Here is a 22,182-nt window from a genome sequence, read left to right on the forward strand (position 1 = left end):
CATCCATCCCCCATCCATCCATCCATCCCCCATCCATCCATCCATCCCCCATCCATCCATCCATCCCCCATCCATCCATCCATCCCCCATCCATCCATCCATCCCCCATCCATCCATCCATCCCCCATCCATCCATCCATCCCCCATCCATCCATCCATCCCCCATCCATCCATCCATCCCCCATCCATCCATCCATCCCCCATCCATCCATCCATCCCCCATCCATCCATCCATCCCCCATCCATCCATCCATCCCCCATCCATCCATCCATCCCCCATCCATCCATCCATCCCCCATCCATCCATCCATCCCCCATCCATCCATCCATCCCCCATCCATCCATCCATCCCCCATCCATCCATCCATCCCCCATCCATCCATCCATCCCCCATCCATCCATCCATCATCCATCCATCCATCCCGGCTGGAAGCTGCACACGAGATCAGGAAGCTCCATCCAAGGAAGTTTCCGTTCCAACCACTGATGGGGACACGGAAAATCAGGATAAGGCAAAATCCGGGAAGGAGAGACAATGTAAGGAAGCGTCTGGATCACGGAAGGTGAGACTGAACCCAGGAGGATCTTCCAGAGCCTTCAGCTTCGGGATGGGAGATCCTGTGGCCGAGCACAGGGTCGGGCTGAGATCCTGGTGACTCTCCTGCCCTTCCCATGGATCCCTGAGGAACCCATCCCAGCCAGACAGGGATATGGGGCCCTTCCCATGGAATCCACACAGCAATCCCAGCTGGAGAGGGACATGCTGCCCTTCCCATGGATCCCACACAGCAATCCCAGCTGGACAGGGACGCGCTGCCCTTCCCATGGATCCCACACAGCAATCCCAGCCAGACAGGGACATGCTGCCCTTCCCATGGATCCCACAGGAACCCATCCCAGCCGGACAGGGACACGCTGCCCTTCCCATGGATCCCACAGGAACCCATCCCAGTCAGACAGGACACGCTGCCCTTCCCATGGATCCCACACAGCAATCCCAGTCAGACAGGACACTCTGCCCTTCCCATGGATCCCACACACCGATCCTGAGCTGCCAGAGCAAACTCATCTGACCAGGCGGTCGGGTCCTCCTGGAAAAACAGCCCAAGGCTGGAGGAACAAAGGCTGAGACGGGCCTGATCCAAGGTGGGGACGTGGAAAACCAGGATTGGGACTCCCCAGTGCTGGGAAATCCACGCTTGGGCATCAAACCCTGGAGGCAGCTGAGGAACAAACTCCTGGGAATTCCCAGCAGCCCCGTCCGCCTGCACCGGTTGATTTGGGTTTTTGGAGAGCTCCTCTGGGGAGCGGGGCTGTGCCACGTGCGGGTGATGCCAGCCGAGATCCCGGCATTCCAACCCTTCTGGCACACGGGGATCCTCCCTGGCACCCAAACCCAGCTGCCAGTCTGGAGGGAAGTGCCAGGAACATCCCGGCTTGGGGAACACCGCGGTGTGAGCGGGAAAACAGCGGGGTTACAGCCCAACCCCACATTTCCCCCAATTCCGGGGAAATGAGGGCTCCTCCCTCCCTTAGGAGGAGGGGCTGCGCTCCCGGCATTCCCGATGGGAAGTGAGGAACCGGGGGGAACATCTCCAGCAATCCTTAAATGAGGAACTCAGGGAAAAAAGGGGGAGCTTTGACCCCTGAGCGCTGCTCGGCTGCAGATTGGGATTGGGACTGGGATTGGGGTGGGCGAGGGGGATCCCAGGGGATCCGGGCGGGATCACCACAGGGATGGAACTCCCAGAGCACCCAGGGGTGTCCCCCCTGCCCGGTGAAGATCGCTCGGCAGCGCCGCTCCCGCGTTCCCGGGAACGGGAATCCCGGCCGGGAGCCCTGGAAGGATCCCGAACCCCGGGTGCCCCCTTCCCACCCTGCACCACGCCTGTGTTCATGAAAAACACCCTGGGATTGCTCCGGGAGGGGATCTGAGGGGAAAAGGGTCCTTCCGACCCCAAACCCCACCCCGTTCTCCAGGATCCCCACGGGAGAGGGAGCGTTCCCGAATTCTGGGTGGGATCCACCGGTGGGAAGGAGCTCTGGGAGGGCTGAGGGGATCCGCGGTGGGGTTTGGAGAGTTTGGGGGGCACTTGGGGTTTGGGGGGTTTGGAGAGTTTGGGGTTTGGGGGGTTTGAGGGCACTTGGGGTTTGAAGGATTTGGATGGTTTGGGGGCTTTGGAGTCTGGGGTTTGGAGAATTTGAAGGGTTTGGGGGCTTTGGGATTTGGGGGGTTTGGAGAGTTTGGGGTTTGGAGGGTTTTGGGGGGTTAGGAAGGGTTGGGGGTTTTGCGGTTTGGACAGTTTGGGGTTTGAAGGATTTGGGGTTTGGACAGTTTGGGGTATGGGAGGTTTGGGATTTGGACAGTTTGGGGGTTTTGGGGTTTAGAGGGTTTCAGGAGTTTGGGGTTTGAAGGATTTGGATGATTTGGGGTTTGGGGGGTTTGGGGTTGGGGGTTTTGGGGTTTGGACGGTTTGGGGTTTGAGGGGTTTGGGATTTGGAGTTTGGGGGTTTTGGGAGTTTGGGTTTGGAGGGTTTGGGGGATTGGAGAGTTTGGGGTTTGGAGTTTTGGGGTTAGGAGGGTTTGGGGTTTGGAGCACCCCACAGCCCTTCCCACAATTCCTTCCCCTCGGATCCAGGGCTGGAATTCCCAAAGAATGCAGAGCCAGGAGGTGCCGGGATGGGAGAGCAGCCAGGAAAGAAAGTGGGATAAAAATGGGAAATAAAGCAAAATAAAACAGGGAAATAAAGCGAAATAAAAAGGGAAGTGGAGCAAAATAAAAAAGGGAAGTGAAGCCCAATAAAGCGAAATAAAAGAGAAACAGAACAAAATAAAAAAGCAAAATAAAGCGAAATAAAAGAGGAATGGAATTAAAAAAGCGAAACAAAGCAGAAGATAAAAAACAAAAATAAAAAAAGGAGAAAAACGAAAACAAAAAAACAAAATAAAGGAAAATAATAAAGAGAAATGAAGTGAAAAAACTAACAAAGCAAAGAGAGAAAGTAAAATAAAGCACAATTAAAAAGCAGAAAAACAAAGTTAGGAAACAAAACTACAGCAAAATAATGCCAAATATAAAATAAAAACCTGAAAGTAAAAAAACAAGCCACAAATGAAAGCAAAACAAGGAAGCAAAAAAGCAAAATAAAATGAAATGAAGTAAAATAAAGCAGAATAATAAAGAGAATTAAAGCAAAATAAAAAAAGCAAATTAAAAAAAAGCAAAATAAAAAAAGCAAAATAAAAAAACAACATTTAAAAAAGGGCAACAGAATAAAGCAAAATTTAAAAAAATAAACAAAGCATAATAGGCAAATCAGAAAAAGCAAAATTTTAGAAGAAAGGCAAAATAATAAAGAAAAAAAAGGGGATAAAATGGGAATACATGGGAATAAATGGGGATAAACGGCAATAAATGGGGATAAACGGCACCGGAGCCGCACGGTCCCGCCCCCGCTGCGCTGGAGCGGCCCCGGCGGCGCTCGGGGGGTCCGGGGGGCTCCGGGCACTCGGGGGTCCCGGTCCCTGCTCCCGACCCCTCATCCCCTCCCGACCCCATCCCCGATCCCGAGCCCGGTCCCGGGGCCGGTTCCTGACCTGAGCTCATGGCGCGGCCCCGCGGCCCCGCGCGCCGCCGGAAGGGGCGGGGCCGGAACGGCGGGGCATGCTGGGAATTGGAGTCCGCACCTGAAACCGGGAGTGACACCCCGGGGCATGCTGGGAATTGGAGTCTGCACCCCAAAACCGGGAGTGACACCCCGGGGCATGCTGGGAATTGGAGTCCGCACCTCAAAAGAGGTGTGACACCCTGAGAATGCTGGGAATTGAGTCTGTACCCCAAAACCAGGTGTGGCATCCCGGGGCATGCTGGGAATTGGAGTCTGCACCCCAAAACCAGGTGTGGCACCCCAGGGGATGCTGGGAATTGGAGTCCACACCCCAAAACCGGGTGTGACATTCTGAGAATGCTGGGAATTGGAGTCCACACCCCAAAAACAGGTGTGGCACCCCAAGGGATGCTGGGAATTGGAGTCTGCACCCCAAAACCAGGTGTGGCACCCCAGGGGATGCTGGGAATTGGAGTCCGTACCCCCAAAAGAGGTGTGGCACCCCAGGGAATGCTGGGAATTGGAGTCCACTGGGTGTGACACCCCAAGAATGCCGGGAATTGGAGTCTGTACCCCCAAAACCGGGTGTGACACCGTGAGAGTGCTGGGAATTGGAGTACATACCCCCAAAACCAGGTGTGGCACCTGGGGGATTCTGGGAATTGAAGTTTTGCACCCCAAAACCGGGTGTGACACCCCAGGAGCGCCGTCCCTGTGACCTCACAGGAGCAGCATTCCATTTCTGGGAGGTTTGAGCTGCTCAGACCAAAATCATGAATTCAGCAGCAAAGCTGGAGCTGCTCCAAACATCCCAAACTGGAGACAGCCCCAGGTAAAACAGCAGGGAAAAGGAAGATGCACCCCTAAAAAATCCCATTTTCTTAGGATTTGGAGTAGAAATCAGGAATACAAACCAGGGCCCCCAGGGTGGAAAGAGAACAACTTGTTCCTAGTGGAACTGGGATCTGGAGGTAAAAATATCAGAGGGAAGAAGAAGATTCAACCCTAAAATCCCTCATTTTATTAGGATTTGGACTCAAAATCAGGAATACAAACCAGGGTCCCATGGGGTGGGACAGGACACCTCGCTCCTGGGGGAATGGGGTCTGGAGGTAAAACAAATGCACTTGTTTTAGAGAAAAGAGGAAGATCCACCCCTAAAAATGCCATTTTCCTGGGATTTGGACTCAAAATCAGGAATACAAACCAGGGTCCCATGGGGTGGGACAGGACACCTCGTTCCTGGTGGGTCTGTCCCCATCCTGGCCCCTGGGAGCTCCAAACCCTCAGGTTTGGGATTTCAGGATCCCTCCTCCCTTCCCTGCTCCCAGCCACTCCCAGGACTCCCAGAGCCTCCCAGCTGCTCCCAGACCCGGGATGGCAAAAACTCCACGAAGGGAATTAATAAATGAATAATAAATGAATAATAAGTGAATAATAAATGAATAATAAAGGATGGAGCCCGAGCTGTTCTTTACAGCCTTTATTGAAGGTGCCCAGCAACCCCAGCACAGGGTGAGGGTCACTGTGGGGTCACTCCAGGTCACTCTGGGGTCACTCCAGGTCACTCCGGGGTCACTCTGGGGTCACTCCAGGTCACTCTGGGGTCACTCAGGGTCACTCAGCCCTCAGGCAGTCGCTGCCTTCTGCTTGTAGGTCGCCATCATCTTCTTGATCTCAGCGATGGCTTTGCCGGGGTTCAGCCCCTGTGGGAGGGGCTGCTCAGAGCCTGGGGGGCAGCAGCACCTCCCTCCCTCCCTCCTTCCTCCCTCCCCATCCTCCTCCTCACCCCAGCCCTGCTGAACTCCCAAACCTGCTGCTGTTCCACCTTTTTTTCCCCTCAAACCTGGAACTCAGCTGACACTCTCCTTCCTTTCAAACCCCAGGAGGTCACAGCTGTAATAAATCCCAAACCTGCTGCTGTTCCACCTTTTTTTCCCCTCAAACCTGGAACTCAGCTGACACTCTCCTTCCTTTCAAACCCCAGGAGGTCACAGCTGTAATAAATCCCAAACCTGCTGCTATTCCACCTTTTTTTTTCCCCCAAAAAAGCTGGAATTCAGCTGGTTCTGTCCATTTTTAAAAGCTGGGAGGTCACAGGATGGATCCAAGCCACAGCAAACTCCCAAATCTGCTGCTACCCCACCTCTTTCCCCCCTAAAACCTGGAACTGAGCTGGTTCTGTCCTTCCTTCCGAACCCTGGGAGGTCACAGCTGGGACACAAGCCACAATAAAATCACAAATATGCTGCTGCTCATAGAAATACTTGGTACAGGAGGAGCTCAGCACCCCTTTTTTCCCAAAAACGTGGAATTCAGCCAGATATTCTCCTTCCTTCCAAACCCTGGGAGGTCACAGGCTGCCTCCAAGTCACAGCAAACTCCCAAATCTGCTGCTACTCCACCTTTTTTCCCCCTAAAACCTGGAATTCAGCTGATATTGTCCTTCCTCTCTGAGCTGAGCAGGTGCTCAGCAGCCCTTTTTTCCTAAAAGCTGGAGTTGAACTGATTCTGTCCTTCCTTCCAAACCTGGGAGGTCACAGAATGGATCCAAGTCACAGCAAACTCCCAAATCTGCAGCTACCCCACTTTTTTATCCCCTAAAACCTGGAATTCAGCTGATATTGTCCTTCCTCTCTGAGCTGAGCAGGTGCTCAGCAGCCCTTTTTTCCTAAAAGCTGGAGTTGAACTGATTCTGTCCTTCCTTCCAAACCTGGGAGGTCACAGGATGGATCCAAGTGACAGCAAACTCCCAAATCTGCAGCTACCCCACTTTTTTATCCCCTAAAAGCTGGAATTTGGCTGATATTGTCCTTCCTTTCTGTGCTGGGAGACTGCAGGACAGACTGAAGTCACAGCAAATTCACAAACGTGCTGCTGCTCATTAAAATATTTGTTAGAGGAGCTGCTCAACATCTCATTTTCCCTAAAAATCCCAATCCAGCCTGACATGAACTCTCCTTTCCAGCCCAGGGAGGCTCAGGACACCTGGGCCAGCTCTGACTCCAGCCAGGCTGGGAATTCCAGGGGGTCCAGGTGCAGCTCTGCCCATCCCAGCCTCAGTTTCCCCAGGAAGAGTGGCCCAGCCCGGAGCAGGACGCGGAGCTGGAGCTGCCCTCCTGCCCCTGGAGCCAAACTCTCCCCTGGAGCTGGGCTTTGATGGGGATCAAAGTGAGATTCAGGACAGAATTCCAGGTTTTATGGCTGGCTGGATTTCCAGAGGCAGCCAGGGACAGCCTGACTCCAGGGTGTGGGGTTTTCCTGCTCTGGGATGATGAAAGCTGTGGGGCTGAGCCCTGGCAGGGAGCAGCTCCTCACCCCCAGCAGGGCTGGGAAGAGGCACAGCCACCCTGGGAAAGATCCCTGTGCGCTGCACAGGAAGGGCTCAGAAATCCCGTGGAGCACTCAGAAATTCCCTGGAGCACCCAGGAATTCCCTGGAGCACCCAGAAATCCCCTGGAGCACCCAGAAATCCCCTGGAGCACCCAGAAATTCCCTGGAGCACCCAGAAATTCCCTGGAGCTCTCCTGGCAGGGCCCTGCTCCCAAATCCTGGGATCAGAGGAGGAGAAGCTGATCCCAGCTCTGCTGGAGCTCCGGATGTCCCCAGGCTCAGCAGAACGGGGAAGTCTGGGGAAAACTGGGACCCAAAAGGATCTTTTCCTATGGAAACCACCAGGAATTCCAGAAAAGACATGGAAAAGGGATGGGGAGACCTCGCTGTGGCCTTGCTGCAGCTCAGGGGGGCCTGGGAAAAGCAGGGATGGGGACAGGCAGTGACAGTGTAAGGGGACACGGTTTGAAGTGACAGAGGGGAGGTGTGGGTGGGACACTGGAGTAAATCCCTCCCTGGGATGGAATTCCCAGAGAAGCTGTGGCTGCTCCAGCCCTGGAGGCGTCCAAGGCCAGCCTGGATGGAGCTGGAGCACCCTGGGACAGTGCAGGGTGTCCCTGCCATGGAATGGGAGGAACTTTAAGGTCCCTTCCAATCCAAACCATTCCAGGATTCCAAGTGCTGCTTTAGGTGGGAAATTGGGATAAACCCCTCCCTGTGAGTGTGGAGAGGCCCTGGCATGGAATTCCCAGAGTGGCTGCCCCTGGATCCCTGGCAGTGCCCAGGCCTGGCTGGAGCAGCCTGGGCCAGCACCATGTCCCAGTGCCATGGCAGGGCTGGCACTGCCACTGTGACCTGACTGCTCCCCCGTGCCAGGCTGTGCCACTGCCCCTGTGACCTCTGGCTCCCTCCATGCCAGCCCATGTCCCATGTCCCCTCTGTGCCAGGCTGTGACACTGCCCCAGTGATCTGTGTCCCCCCCATGCCAGACTGTGACCCATGTCCCCTCTGTGCCAGACTGTGACACTGCCCCAGTGACTCGTCAGTGACTCGTGTCCCCTCCATGCCAGGCTGTGCCACTGCCCCTGTGACCTCTGGCTCCCTCCATGCCAGCCCATGTCCCATGTCCCCTCTGTGCCAGGCTGTGACACTGCCCCAGTGATCTGTGTCCCCCCCATGCCAGGCCATGCCCCATGTCTCCTCCATGCCAGGCTGTGCCCCATGTCCTGTGTCTCCTCCGTGCCAGGCTGTGACACTGCCCCAGTGATCTGTGTTCCCCCATGCCAGCCGTGACCCGCTGTCCCCCCGTGCCAGCCCGTGTTCCCCCACGCCAGGCTGTCCCCAGGCTGTGACACTGCCCCAGTGATCTGTGTCCCCCCCCATGCCAGCCCATGTCCCATGTCCCCTCCGTGCCAGACTGTGACACTGCCCCAGTGATCTGTGTTCCCCCATGCCAGCCGTGACCCGCTGTCCCCCCGTGCCAGCCCGTGTCCCCCCAGGCCAGGCTGTCCCCCTGTGTGCCCCCTGTGTCCCCCCGTGTCCCCGGGTACCTTGGGGCAGGTGCGTCCCCCACGCCAGGCTGTCCCCTCACGGCCCTGTGTGCCCCCTGTGTCCCCCCCGTGTCCCCCCGTGTCCCCGGGTACCTTGGGGCAGGTGCGGGTGCAGTTCATGATGGTGTGGCAGCGGTACAGCGAGAACGGGTCCTGCAGCTGCGCCAGGCGCTCCTCCGTGAACTCATCGCGGGAATCGATCATCCAGCGGTACGCCTGGGGACAGGGACACCTGTGAGACACTGCTGGGGCACTGCGGGGACAGGGACACTGCTGGGGCACTGCGGGGACAGGGACACCTGTGAGACACTGCTGGGGCACTGCGGGGACACTGAGGGGACAGGGACACTGCTGGGGCACTGAGGGGACACTGCTGGGACAGGGCATTTCTGGGACACTGCTGGGGCACTGCTGGGGCAGGACACTGCTGGGGACAGGGACACTGCTGGGGATACACACACCCTGCTTGGGACATGGACACTGCCAGGGACACAAACACTGCTGGGACAGGGACACTGAGGGGACACAGCTGTGGCACTGCAGGGACAGGGACACTGCTGGGGATACACACACCCTGCTTGGGACATGGACACTGCCAGGGACACAAACACTGCTGGGACAGGGACACCTCTGGGACACGGCTGTGGCACTGCTGGGGACATGGATATTGCTGGGGATCCCACAGTGCCACCCCCAGGAATGCCGGCCCAGGCCGGTGGCCCTGATGCCTGAGGATTTTCTGTTCTGTATTTTTCAGCTCCTGTGCTGCGTTAGTGCCTAACTCCAAACTCCACAGCCTGTTCTGTCAGCTGCTGCTCTCCTGTTTTATTCACACACAACAATTCCTCTGGACCTGAACTCAAGGACCCCCTCCAGCCTCAGGGCCCGAAAAGTATAAACAAAATGAGTTGGGGGCAGCAAACTGGGGGTAAATGACTTCATTACCTGAAGCTGTAATTGGAGCATTAACCCCTGACCTGCAAATGGGGTTAAAAATTTGTACTTGTCTGAAAATCTCGTGCCCATTGTCCATTTTGGGTGTAGCCTTGGAGGCTTCTGACTGCCCAAGGTGTGCCTACTGAAGGCCTTTAATAAATACTCCCTTTATTCTCTTCATCTTGTCTAGCCTCTGTTCCAGGCTGTCACCCCAAGGCACTGACACCAGCCAGGTGACACTGGCAGGTGACAAAGTGTCCATCCTCACCTGCATGAGCACGGCGGGGCCCAGGTACTTGTCCCCGTTCCACCAGTAGCTGGGACAGCTGGTGCTGCAGCAGGCACACAGGATGCACTCGTAGAGCCCGTCCTGCGAGGGAGGGGACACGGCACGCTGTCACCCGGGGCTGGTGACACAGGGATCCACCCCTGGCCCCAGAGCAGCTCCCGTGTGAGGCAGCAATTCCTGAGGGGAACAATCCCAACCCTCCCAGACCAGGGCCAGGAGCTGCTCCCCATGGTCCTCATGGCCCCACCAAGGTCCTCGTGGTCCCCCATGGTCCCTGTGGCCTCCCAGGGTCCTCCTGGCCCCATTCCAGCTCAGGGTATCCATTCCATGGTTCCAGGAGCCACACAATGAACCAGGATTTGGGATAGCAGGGGAAGGGCACAGCCTGGAGAGGAAGGGGAAGCTGCTGGGATCTCCTGCACTCCTGCCTCATGTTCTCCTGCACTCCCACCTCAGTTCTCCTGCACTCCCACCTCAGTTCTCCTGCACTCCCACCTCGGGTTCCTGCACTCCTGCCTTGGTTCTCCTGCCCTCCCACCTCAGTTCTCCTGCCCTCCCACCTCAGTTCTCCTGCCCTCCCAGCTGATTCTCCCCACTCAGTTCTCCTGCACTCCCACCTCATGCTCTCCCCCTCAGTTCTCCTGCCCTCCCACCTCAGGCTCTCCTCCATCCCTGCCTTGGTTCTCCTGCACTCCCACCTCGGGTTCTCCTCCATCCCTGCCTTACTTCTCCTGCACTCCCACCTTGGTTCTCCTGCATTCCTATCTCTGATTCTCCCCCCTCACTTCTCCTGCCCTCCCCCCTCAGTTCTCCTGCCCTCCCACCTAAATCTGCCTGGCTTTGGGAGCACCTGCTGCAGGAGCTGGGATTTAGGACTTCCCAGCAAGGGCTTTTCCCAGCCCAGTGCAGCGTGGCAGCAGCTCCAGCGAGCCCCAGGGGCTGTCTGCAGTGACCTTGCTCCCACCTGATTCTCCCCCCTCAGTTCTCCTGCCCTCCCACCTCGTGCTCTCCCCCTCAGTTCTCCTGCCCTCCCAGCTGCCCCCAGCCCGTTCCAGCCAGCACAGGCAGGGATTTGTCCCCAGAGGACAATCCCGGGTGTGCCCAGCAGGAAGGGAGGGCAGAGTCTGCCTGGCAGCTCCGGGTGCAGCCTGTCCTTGAGGGCAGCCTGGCACGGGAACGGGGCCGGTCCTGGATCACTCCCCCCTGGATCACTTCCCTGTTTTTATGGGCAGTTTTCTTCCAGGCACAGGAGTTCAGTCCTATGTGGAAGTGATCCAGGCAGCTCTGCTCATTCCTGCTGGAACCAGGAGCTGATTCCTCATCCCTGACAAGAAATTTGAGGAGCTCAGGGTGCCCAGAGCCTCCCTGTGGCCCAGCAACTTCTCCAGACAGGGACAGAGCCCAGCCTGGCTTAATTCACATTCTTGAAAGTTATTTTGGGACAAAAGTTTGAGTTCAGGGAGATTCCTGGTGCCAGAATTCCCAGAAGCTCCTAACAAGCCTTTGGGAAGAGCTGCCAGCCCCGAGGGCAGAGCTCCCTCTCCTCACTCCAAATCTCATTTTTAACTGCACCACTCCAAAGGATCAAGGATTTAAAGGAAATTTTCAGCCAAATCCAAGTTTCTCCTGCACAGAGGCTGATTCCAAAGGAAGAGGAATTCCAGCACAGGGATCAAGAGCCATTTTCCAGGTGTGGCTTTTGGGTTTCCTTGTTCCCACCTGGCTGGAAAGGGACTCCCAGGGCAGGGAAAGTCCCTTTGGAGCTCTCAGGGATCAGAGAAGCTGGAAGTGCTGCCCCTGGACAGAGATTCCTGCAGCCTGTGCAGCCCTGGGGCTGCTCAGGTGTCACCCAGGGGCTATTATGGGCTGTCAGCTTGGCTGCAGATACCCAGGGGACACCTGCAGTGTTTCCCTGAACCCCCTCTGCTCAGCCTCCCTTCCTGCTGCTCACATCCACCTCTCCCATCCCAAAATGGAGATTTGGTGCCTCCACAGCACAGCAGGGACAGGCTGAGCTTGGAATCCTGGAATGATGGATCCATCCTGGCAGCTCAGAGGAAAAACCCCTCCTGATCTACTGCTAATCCCTGTGGCAGTCATGGAAATCCACCCCAAACCTTGGCCACACCATCAGCCTTGTGAAGAGCTGTTCCTCTTCCACCCTCAAAAAACTCCCCTCAAAATCCCCCCTGCTCAAGACAAGACACCCCAAATCCTGCACTCTGGCTTCTCCCAGCTTTCCAGGCTACAAAACCCCAGCGAGGTGGGAGCACAGCCAGACACCCTCTGCCCACTAGAATGCTCCAGCCTGGAACCTGCAGAGTGCTCCCAGCAGCAGGAATTCCACGGGGGAATGGGATGGAGGGAAATGGGATCAGAGCCCCCCTGAGCCAGCAGCCCCAGTTGTGGGGCCGTGTCCCACACTGTGGGATCAGGTGTGGGACTGGGAAGGGGCTGAGGGCTCAGCTGTGACCCTGGGCTCTCTGGGAGGGGTTTCAGCACTGAAATGGCAGTGACCAGTTTCTGGCGGTCCTCTATGGACTGCAGGTACTGCTGCTTGCCCTCCTTGGACTCGTCCTTCTTCTTCAGGTAGGGCTCGATGGATTTGTACTGGGCGTAGAAGTTACTCAGGTCCTGGGGCAGGAAAAGCACAGGGTTATGGGGCTGAGGGGAAGCAGGAACATCCCCAGCTGGATCCACCCCAAATGCCACCCCTGGGGCCCTGACCCCTCCCTTCAGCCCCACCCTCGGGGGCAGAGCCTCTTCCCAAAATCCCACCCAAATCCCCTCCTGGCACAGCCTCATGCCAAATTCACACCTGAACACCCGACCAGGAGGTGCCATCTCCTCCCCAAACCTGCCACATTCCAGGCCAGCACACATTTAGTCACGGGGACCCACCCAAGGGACAAGAGAGCCCTGAGCCTGGTGGCAGCTGCCACGCCCTGCTCCCAGCCCAGGGTGTCCCCTGGCCCTGCCAGCCCCGCACTCACCGGGACCAGGTCCTTCACCACGTACATGTGGGGCAGGGGGTAGATTTTGGTGACTTTGCTGAGGTCACTGTCGATTTTTTTGATGCAGGCCAGGGTGTTGCCCCCCGCGATGTTCATGGCGCAGGAGCCGCAGATCCCTGAGGGGGAAAAGCAGAGCCAAGTGTGGGATTCTCCCTGCTGGCCCCAAAAATCCCCCTGGGCTGTCCTGGGGAAACTCTACTCGGTCTTCCCAATCCACCAGGATCCCAAAAAAACTCTTCCCAACCTAACAGGATCTTGGAAAAACCCTTCCCAACCCACCAGGGTCCTCACCTGTGCCAGAAAACCTCCTGGAAAGGCTCTTCCCAACCTTCTGGGATCCTCACTTTCCCCAGAAAATCTCTTCTCACCATACCAGGGTCCTCACCCATCCCAGAAAACCTCCTGGAAAGGCTCTTCCCAACCTTCTGGAATGCTCACTTACCCCAGAAAATCTCTTCTCACCATACCAGGGTCCTCACCCACCCCAGAAAACCTCGTCACAGGTTCTGGAAAAGCCTCTTCCCACCCTTCCAGAGGCCTCACCCAGCCCCAAAAACACCTTTCTTGTTCTATCAGTGTCCTCACCTGCCTTGGAAAACCTCTTCCCAACCTGCCAGAGTCCCAAAAAACCCTTCCCAATCCACCAGGGTCTCCATCCATCCTACAAATGCCCCAAACAGGAAGAATGCTGGAATTCACCACTGGGGCTGAACATTTTTAAACTTCAGCAGGGATCAAACACGGGAGCTGCTTTCACCAGCACCAAAACCTCTTTTTCCATGGGGCAGCTCCTTCCCCAGCAGCAAACGAGGGGACTTGAGTGTGATTTGGGGAGGGGAGAACATCCAGCTCTGCTCTCGGGCTTGGGGCACGAGGTGGGAGCCGAGAGAGGCATAAAATAAATTAAAAATTAAAAAAAACAACCAAAAAATGGCATTAAAATGCGGGGAACTGCTGCAGCCTCCTCAGCCAGAGAATCCCAGGGCTGGCAGGGATGGAAGGGAGCTCTGGGAACCATCCAGCCCAGCCCTGGAGCAGGTGGCACTGGAATGTGTCATGGCAGGCATTTGGACCTCCCTGGGCTCTGTCCAACCTTTTTTGCCCCTAAAAACCCCAGTTCAGCCTGGTTTTGTCCTTCCTTTCTGTGCTGGGAGGTCACAGGACGGATCCAAGCTGCAGTAAACCCACAAGTATGTTGCTGCTGATGGGATCAGCTGGCAGAGGAGGTGCTCAGCACCCTTTTTCCCTAAAACCTGGGATCCAGGCTGACACTGCCCTTCCTTTCAGCCTTTGAGGTCACAAGATGGATCCAAGTGACAGCAAACTCACAAACCCTCACAAACCTCACTCCACCCTTTTTTTCCCTCTAAAAGCTGGAGCTGGAGCTCCACTCCAGAGAAAGAACTTTTTTGCAAAGGTTCACAGCTGGAATTTTTGTGTTTGAATGGAATTTTAGTGTTTTGTGGCTGCTGCTCCTTGTCCTGTCTCTGGGCACCACTGGGAAGGGTCTGGGACCATCCCCTGGCACCCCTTGGGAGTATTTGTAGGGATTGATGGGATCCCCTCTCAGCCTCCCCATCTCTGGAACAAACAAGCCCAGATCCCACTGCCTCTCCTCACAAAAGTGGAATAAAATACCCCAAATCATCCCCAAAATTCAGGAATGTAATCCCATTCCCCCAGGCAGGGGCCCCCTCCCCTCATGCCCATTCCCAGGGCACAAACTGCTCTCCCAAAGGTGACCAGAGGCAGCAGGGGCACAAAAATAGCCCCACAAAGGGATGAAATGACCTCTCTGAGGGTGTCCCAGCCCCTGGCACTGCCACGAGGTTCCTCCCACTGCAGAAAGGCTCCCAAGCATTTTCCAGCCAGCTGGGGAGGGGATCAGGGCCTGCAGCAGGAATGTGGGACTGGGGGAGCCACAGAGGGGCAGGATGGAACCAGCCCGGCCTGAAAACCCGTCCTGTCCAGGGAAAATATCCAGGGCAAGAGTTCTGGCTGTCTGGGAGCCCCACTCCGTGTGGAATTCCTGCCCTGCCATGCAGATTCCAGAGGAAAAGGTACCTCGGGTGTGCTGCTTTCCATTCCCACCCCAGACAAAACATCCCCGGGCACCGCCTGCCCTGAGACTGCCCCTGCCTGCAGACCCACCTCGGGAATGCAGAGTCATTCCAGCCTGGAATGCAACCCCACAGCTCAGCATGACCCTAAATCCAGAGTCATTCCAGCCAGGAATGCACTCCCATAGATCAGCAGGACCCTAAACCAGAGCCACTCCAGCCTGGAATGCAACCCCACAGCTCAGCATGACCCTAAATCCAGAGTCATTCCAGCCTGGAATGCACTCCCACAGCCCAGCATGACCCTAAATCCAGAGTCATTCCAGCCAGGAATGCACTCCCACAGCCCAGCATGACCTGTGACTCAGGACTTTTTCCCAGGGGAAGTCTGAGAGCAGCCCCAAACCAGATTTGGGAGCAGCCACAAGCCCAAACCACCAGTGGCCTTTTCCTCAACCCACCCCTGCCCTCGGCCAAAGGGCCAAGGAGAAGATTCCTGGAGCTGTTCCTCGAAGTCCTGAGTGCTCTCTCCCAGTTCACCCAGTCTGATTCCCACAGCAGCACTGGCACAGCCCCCACTGCTCCCACTCCAGCCCTGCCCTCTCAGCCTCGCTGCTGGAATCTCTCCCTGATCTCCCCACGCACTGGGAGGCAGCTGAGGAACCAGACTGGGAGAGAAACTGGAACAACTGGGAGCTCTGGAAGGAATTACTGGAGCTGGCAGCTCAGAACTGTGTCATTACACCCTGGGAGCACCAACTGCAGCTTTACTCCTTGGGTCACTCGGGTGTTTTATCCCCAGAGGTGGGAGGAGAGGGGTTCTGAGTTTTACTCCCTGATTTGGGTGTTTCATCCCCACAGGTAGGAGGGGAGTGGTTCTGAGCAGTTTCACTCCCTGGTTCATTTGGGTGTTTTATCCCACAGTGGAAAAAGAGAGGTTCTGAGGAGTTTTACTCCCTGGTTCATTTGGGTGTTTTATCCCCATGGGTGGGAGGGGAGTGGTTCTGAGCAGTTTTACTCCCTGGTTCATTTGGGTGTTTTATCCCACAGTGGAAGAAGAGAGGTTCTGAGGAGTTTTATTCCCTGGTTTATTTGGGTGTTTTATCCCCACAGGTAGGAGGGGAGTGGTTCTGAGCAGTTTCACTCCCTGGTTCATTTGGGTGTTTTACCCCCCAGTGCAAGGAGAGGGGTTCTGAGCAGTTTCACTCCCTGGTTCCCTCGGGTGCTCTCTCCCCAGGGGGGTGAGAGGAGGGGTTCTGAGCTCCCTGGGGCTCCCACAGTCAGCACACACAGCATTCCAAGGGCGTTCCAGGTGGGAATGTGCTGTCCTTACCCTCCCTGCAGGACCTGCGGAAGGTCAGCGTGGAGTCCATCTCGTTCTTGATCTTGATCAGGGCATCGAGCACCATGGGCCCACACCTGTGGCACAAACCCCAAATCACCAACCCTGCAGAGCCCCCACGTGCAGGGTGTGACCCCTGCACCCACACTCCGCAGCACCTAAAAGGGTTTGTAACAATTCCCACTAATTCTGGGTGAGTCCCAGGGGTCAAAGAGGCATCTCTGACCAGCAGGCAGCCCAGGGCCAGGGTGGGTCAGACTCTTGTGACCACGGAGGGTTTGGCCAACCCAAGCCCAGTGACCTGTGCTGGCCCCTCTTCCCCTCTCTGGGTCAGGCTGTGACAGCCCTGCCTGGCCCCATGAGTCACAAGGGACACAGGACAAACACTTGGGGACAATTTCTGTCATTTTACACCCAGGGCACCACCCAGGGATTATTCACTGGGGAAAAACCACCCCAAAACCAGAGCTGCAGCTCCTGTGGGGTTTGAGTAGGGGCTGGGCGGGAGTGGGAGCTCCTGGAAGGGTTTGGGGTGGATCCCTTGGGAAGGGTCTGGGGCAGATCTGTCTGGAGGAGCTCCTGGAAGGGTTTGGGGTGGATCTCTCTGGAGGAGCTCCTGAGAAGGGTTTGGGGTGGATCTGTCTGGAGGAGCTCCTGAGAAGGGTCTGGGGTGGATCCCTCGGGAAGAGTCTGGGGTAGATCCCTTGGGAGGAGTTCCTAGGAAGGGTTTGGGGGTGATCCCTCTGGAGGAGTCCTTGAGAAGGGTTTGGGGTGGATTCCTCTGGAGGAGCTCCTTGGAAAGGTTTGGGGTGGATTCCTCTGGAGGAGCCCTGGGGAAGGGTTTGGGGTGGGTTCCACTGGAGGACTCCTGAGAAGGGTTTGGGATGGATCCCTTGGGAAGGGTCTGGGGTGGATTCCTCTGGAGGAGCTCCTGGAAGGGTTTGGGGGGGATCCCTCGGGAAGGGTCTGGGGTAGATCCCTCTGGAGGACTCCTGGGAAGGGTTTGGGGTGGATTCCTCTGGAGGAGCTCCTTGGAAGGGTTTGGGGTGGATCCCTCTGGAGCAGCTCAGGGAAATCCAGGCCCAGCATCCACAGGGAGGTTTCTGAGCCCATTCCCAGGATCCCAGGGAAGCAGGAGCTGCTCTGGGAGGCCACAGCCAGGTGTGGACAAACCATGGGAAGGGTAGATAGAGCTCCCACCTTCCCTCTCTGGGAATTGTGAGCTGCACATGGAATTGCCTCCTGGAATGCAGAATCCCAGAAGGGGCTGGGCTGGAGGGACCTTCCCATCCCACTCCCAGGGGCAGGGACACATTCCTCCACCCCAGGTGGCTCCAAGCCCCATCCAACCTGGCCTGGGACACTTCCACAGCTTCTCTGGGAATTCTGTGCCAGCCTCCTGGGTAAGAATTCCTTCCCAATATCTCATTTAAACCTCACCCAGGGAAGAATTCTGTCCCAGTATGGCACCCAAGCCTCTCTTCTTCCAGCTCAAACCCTGTCCCCTGTCTCTGCTCCTGACACCTGCCAGGCCACCACCTGGCCTTGGGAAAAGATGCTCTCCTTCTTTCTTCTTCCCCCAAACTTCCCACATAAATCAAGTTTATTAAAGCCACCAGCAGCTCTTTAACCCATCCTAGGGATGGTCCAGAAATGTGGAAAACCTGCTTTTCCTGGGATAACACCCACAGTGCCTGTGGAAAATCTGCTTAAATCCACTTTTCCCTGGGATGACACCCACGGTGGCTGTGCCCACAACGAGCTGCTCTGTGCCAGAGCTGAGCAGCCCCTTCCCAGCCATTCCCTGGAGCCGGGATTGCTCCCAGCCCCATTCCCAAGGGACACCCACTTGTTCAGGTCCACCTCGTAGGTCTGCATGCGGGGTTTGTCCCCGGCCTTGTCGGGGTCCCATCTGTAGATGGCGAATTTCTTCAGCCGCGGCGCCGCCGCCGCCGTCTGCGCCTGCCGGAGCACCTGGATCCAGGGAAAAACAGCCTCAGATCCCGGAAAAACAGCCTCAGATCCCAGCCTGGATCCAGGGAAAAACAGCCTCAGATCCCACCAGGAGGGATCCAGGACGAGATACAGAGATGAATATGTGTGCATATATATATTAAAAAATATATTATATCTATATATATATACACACACATATAAAAATATTTTAAAATATAATAACTACATATAGATTTACACACTTATATATAGAAACATGATATACATATTTGGAATTACATGTGGGTACCCATGTGCACACTGTATGCTGCATGTATTCACTTTATTATTTTATTGTGTGTACTTACATATCATATATTGCATTACATAGATTATAGAACACATTGTGTGTGATGTATATTTATAAATGTGTGTATAAATATAGATGCACAAACATGTATATATATATGTGCATACACATGTGCACATTGTTTATGGTGCATTTTATTTGTAAATTATATGTCTTTATCACATATATATGTGCATACACATGTGCACATTGTTTATGGTGCATTTTATTTGTAAATTATATGTCTTTATAAATTATATGTATGTATTTGTATATTCTACTATCATTACAATGACATAATTACATGTTTACTTTATTTATATATTGTGTTTAATGATATAATCTATGCATTTATATATTAGATGTATTTTTAGAGTGTATATTACACATTATAAAGAACACATCATACTTGTATTTATATATATACACATATATATGTATATTTAAGTATTCAATGCATTTTATATGGAACAAATTCATATATTCTATGTATGTTTATACATTACCTGTATTTATAGATGTGTTTGTAAATGGTATTTGTATATTGTGTTGCATGTGTAATATTACAATATAATTATATTTTATATCCATATATCTTTAAGCATATGTTTTATATACATTATAGTAGAAAGTATTATATATGTAATGTCTGTAGATAAACGTATATGCACACATTATATTTATAAATAAATATAAAACCATTAAAATTACAAATGCATAAATGTACATAGAAATTTTTATATTTAGATATCATTATATTTTACATCCATATATCTTTAAGCATATGTTTTATATACATTATAGTAGAAAGTATTATATATGTAATGTCTGTAGATAAACGTATATGCACACATTATATTTATAAATAAATATAAAACCATTAAAATTACAAATGCATAAATGTACATAGAAATTTTTATATTTAGATATAGATAAATGATACGTATTTTTTTATAAATTAAAACACTTTATATAAATATATCCTGGGGCTCCCCCTGCCCAGAGCCTGACCAATATTCCCAAAATTCCGACGCCCAGCTGCTCCTGGATCCACCAAACCCCAGCAGCTCTCCCTGCCCAGTTATCCTGGAATTCCTGAGCAGCTCCTGCTCTTCCCGGGATCACCCTTGGCCTGCTCCCCCTGCTCTTCCCAACCTTTTCCTGGAGTGCTCCCACTGCTCTTCCCAACCTTCTATTTAGATATAGATAAATGATACGTATCAGCAGCTCCCACTGCTCTTTCCAGCTTTTTCCTGGAATGTTCCCACTGCTCTTCCCAACCTTTTCCTGGAGTGCTCCTACTGCTCTTCCCAACCTTCTCCTGGAGTGCTCCCACTGCTCTTCCCAACCTTTTCCTGCAGCATTCCCACTGCTCTTCCCAGCCTTTTCCTGCACCACTCCCCAAATTTCCTGTTGTCCTTTATCTCCCCCAAACCCTTTCCAGACCCTTCCAGCTGCTCTCTGCCCCCAGCCCCCCACTTTTCCCGGCCATTTTTCCCCTGTTCCACCTCCTCCTGGATCTCTCCTGCCCCCAGCCCCTCCTGTCCCTCCCTCCATCCCCTTCTCCCGCTCCTCCCCTCTCCCAAATCCCACAGAGCCCCACATCCCCTCTCCCACTGACCCTATTCCTTCCCAAATCCCACATCCCCTCTCCCACTGACCCTATTCCTTCCCAAATCCCACAAACCCCTCCAGCTCCTCTGCCACTGACCCTATTCCTTCTCGCATCCCACAGACTCCTCCAGCCCCTTCCCAAATCCCACAGACCCCATTCCCTCGCACCCCACCCCATTCTCCCACCCTCTCTTCCCACATTTTACCGCATCCCAGTTCCCTTCCAGCCCCACTGGAACTGTCCCCCCTGCCCACCCCAATTCCTGCACAGCCCCTTCCACACCCCACAGACCCTCTCTCCCACCCTTTCCCTCCCCAACAGCCCCTTCCAGACCCCAAAGACCCTCTCTCCCACCCTTTCCTTCCCCAATTCCCCTTCCAGACCCCACAGACCCTCTCTCCCACCCTTTCTCTCCCCAATTCCCCTTCCAGACCCCAAAGACCGTCTGTCCCACCCTTTCCCTCCTCAATTCCCCATTTCACACCCCACAGACCCTCTCCAGACCCCTCCCCACAGCTCCTTCCCCCTTTTTTACCTCACCTCCTCCTGCCCCCAGCCCCTTACCCAGCCCTGCCCTCCTGTCCATCCCTAATTCCCCCACACTCCAGCTCCAGACCCCACACTCCAGCTCCAGCCCCTCTCCCCTCCCCCTTCCAGACCCCAAAGACCCTCTCTCCCACCCTTTCCCTCCCCAAATCCCCTTCCAGACCCCACAGACCCTCTGTCCCACCCCTTCCCATCTCAATTCCCCATTTCACACCCCACAGACCCTCTCCAGACCCCTCCCCACAGCTCCTTCCCCCTTTTTTACCTCACCTCCTCCTGCCCCCAGCCCCTTACCCAGCCCTGCCCTCCTGTCCATCCCTAATTCCCCCACACTCCAGCTCCAGCCCCCACACTCCAGCTCCAGCCCCTCTCCCCCTCACTCCCCGCCCGTCTCTTCCACACCCGCAGGACCCTAAACCAGGCAGCCCCCGCGGCCGCCCCGGCCCCTCACCGCCCGCGGCCCGGCCCGCAGGAGCCGCGCGGGGACTCCGCGCCTCAAGGAGACTCCGACCGCGGCCGCCGCCATCTTGGCGCTGCGCAGTTCCGCCCGCCCCGGAAGCGCCCCCGCGCCGCCATGTTGCGCGCTGACGGGAAGGGGCGCCCGCCATTTTGAGTGTGGCGGCGCCCTCAGGAGAGGCGCCATGTTGGGTGTGGCGCGCCCTGTGGGTCAGGGGTGGCGGGGACAGCACGCCCAAAACCCCGTTTTGTTTTCCTAAATTCGCCTTTTTCTTTCCTAAATCCCCCATTTTCTTTCCTCAACCCCCCTTGTTTTCTGTCAGTTAATTCCCAGCATCATTATTTTGCATGGAGATGTCTGTGCTGCTACTCCCTGCTCAAGCGGGGCCCCGACACCAATGGGGCAAATGGTGGGTGCTGAGGAGCAAAGAGTCCCAGAGACATTAAGGTGGAGAAAGCCCTCCAAGGTCCCTCCAGGACCTTTAAGTCCAAGCTGTGGCTGATCCCCACCTTGTCCCCAGCCCAGTGAGTGCCACATCCAGCCCTTCTTTGGACACCTCCAGGGATGGGCGCTCCAAACCTCCCTGGGCAGCCCCTGCCAAAAAAAATGGCCCTGATGTAACTTTCCTAATTAGTTTTTAATTAATTGTTAGAATTACTTGTAAGCAGTGCCCACTTTTAGCAAGCACAAGTTAAAACTTCTTCAAAGACTCTTTCTGCTATTTTGATCATTAAATCACTGAAACCTTGAGTTTGTTAAAGCTAACCCTGACAAGCTTCAGTAAAACCAAAGGGAATTGAATACTGGACATCTGGGATCTCAAATTTATGGACCTTTGAGGACACTGGAGTAAGAAGAAGACACAGAGGAGATTGAGGCCTGGAAAGCTGAGGATTCCCAATTGAAAAAGATGAGAAAAGGATGATAAAAGAACTGAAGAATGTGGCCCAGCTTAGCATGAAGAGTGAGAGATCAATAACCAATAGTGTACAGAATGCTAATCAATGAAGAACATTATTAGAGCCCATTACCACTAATTTCTTTGTTAAAAACGTGTAGATAAATGAAAACATTTTCTATTGATGTGGAGGCTGGAGCTCTGTCAGCCACACACAAACCCTGCCAGAGAATGAAGTGATGCCTGACT

General features: G+C 54.6%; 2 protein-coding genes across 3 annotated transcripts; both read right to left on the minus strand.

The window, feature by feature from the left end:
• Positions 1-380: 380 nt before the first annotated feature.
• Positions 381-1,770, minus strand: LOC120496772. The gene is made up of 3 exons (XM_039697518.1): positions 1,390-1,770; positions 1,021-1,352; positions 381-920 (listed from the first exon to the last, which is right to left on the minus strand). The coding sequence occupies exons 1-3, from the start codon at positions 1,591-1,593 to the stop codon at positions 503-505; spliced, it is 954 nt and encodes a 317-aa protein (XP_039553452.1). The 5' UTR covers positions 1,594-1,770; the 3' UTR covers positions 381-502.
• Positions 1,771-5,065: 3,295 nt separating this feature from the next.
• On the minus strand, positions 5,066-21,138 carry SDHB (succinate dehydrogenase complex iron sulfur subunit B). 2 transcript variants are annotated; one of them, XM_039697489.1, is made up of 9 exons: positions 21,030-21,138; positions 17,983-18,107; positions 16,125-16,210; positions 12,711-12,847; positions 12,235-12,351; positions 9,697-9,798; positions 8,586-8,708; positions 5,221-5,315; positions 5,066-5,157 (listed from the first exon to the last, which is right to left on the minus strand). In XM_039697489.1, the coding sequence occupies exons 1-8, from the start codon at positions 21,102-21,104 to the stop codon at positions 5,238-5,240; spliced, it is 843 nt and encodes a 280-aa protein (XP_039553423.1). In that variant the 5' UTR covers positions 21,105-21,138; the 3' UTR covers positions 5,066-5,157; positions 5,221-5,237. The 2 variants fall into 2 exon arrangements, with proteins under 2 accessions (XP_039553423.1, XP_039553422.1); XM_039697488.1 differs by having other exon boundaries at positions 5,078-5,315.
• Between the last annotated feature and the right edge of the window lie 1,044 nt (positions 21,139-22,182).

The sequence above is a fragment of the Passer montanus genome, unplaced genomic scaffold, assembly GCF_014805655.1.
Source record: "Passer montanus isolate IOZ18808 unplaced genomic scaffold, ASM1480565v1 scaffold118, whole genome shotgun sequence".
NCBI classification, from domain to species: Eukaryota; Metazoa; Chordata; class Aves; order Passeriformes; family Passeridae; genus Passer; species Passer montanus.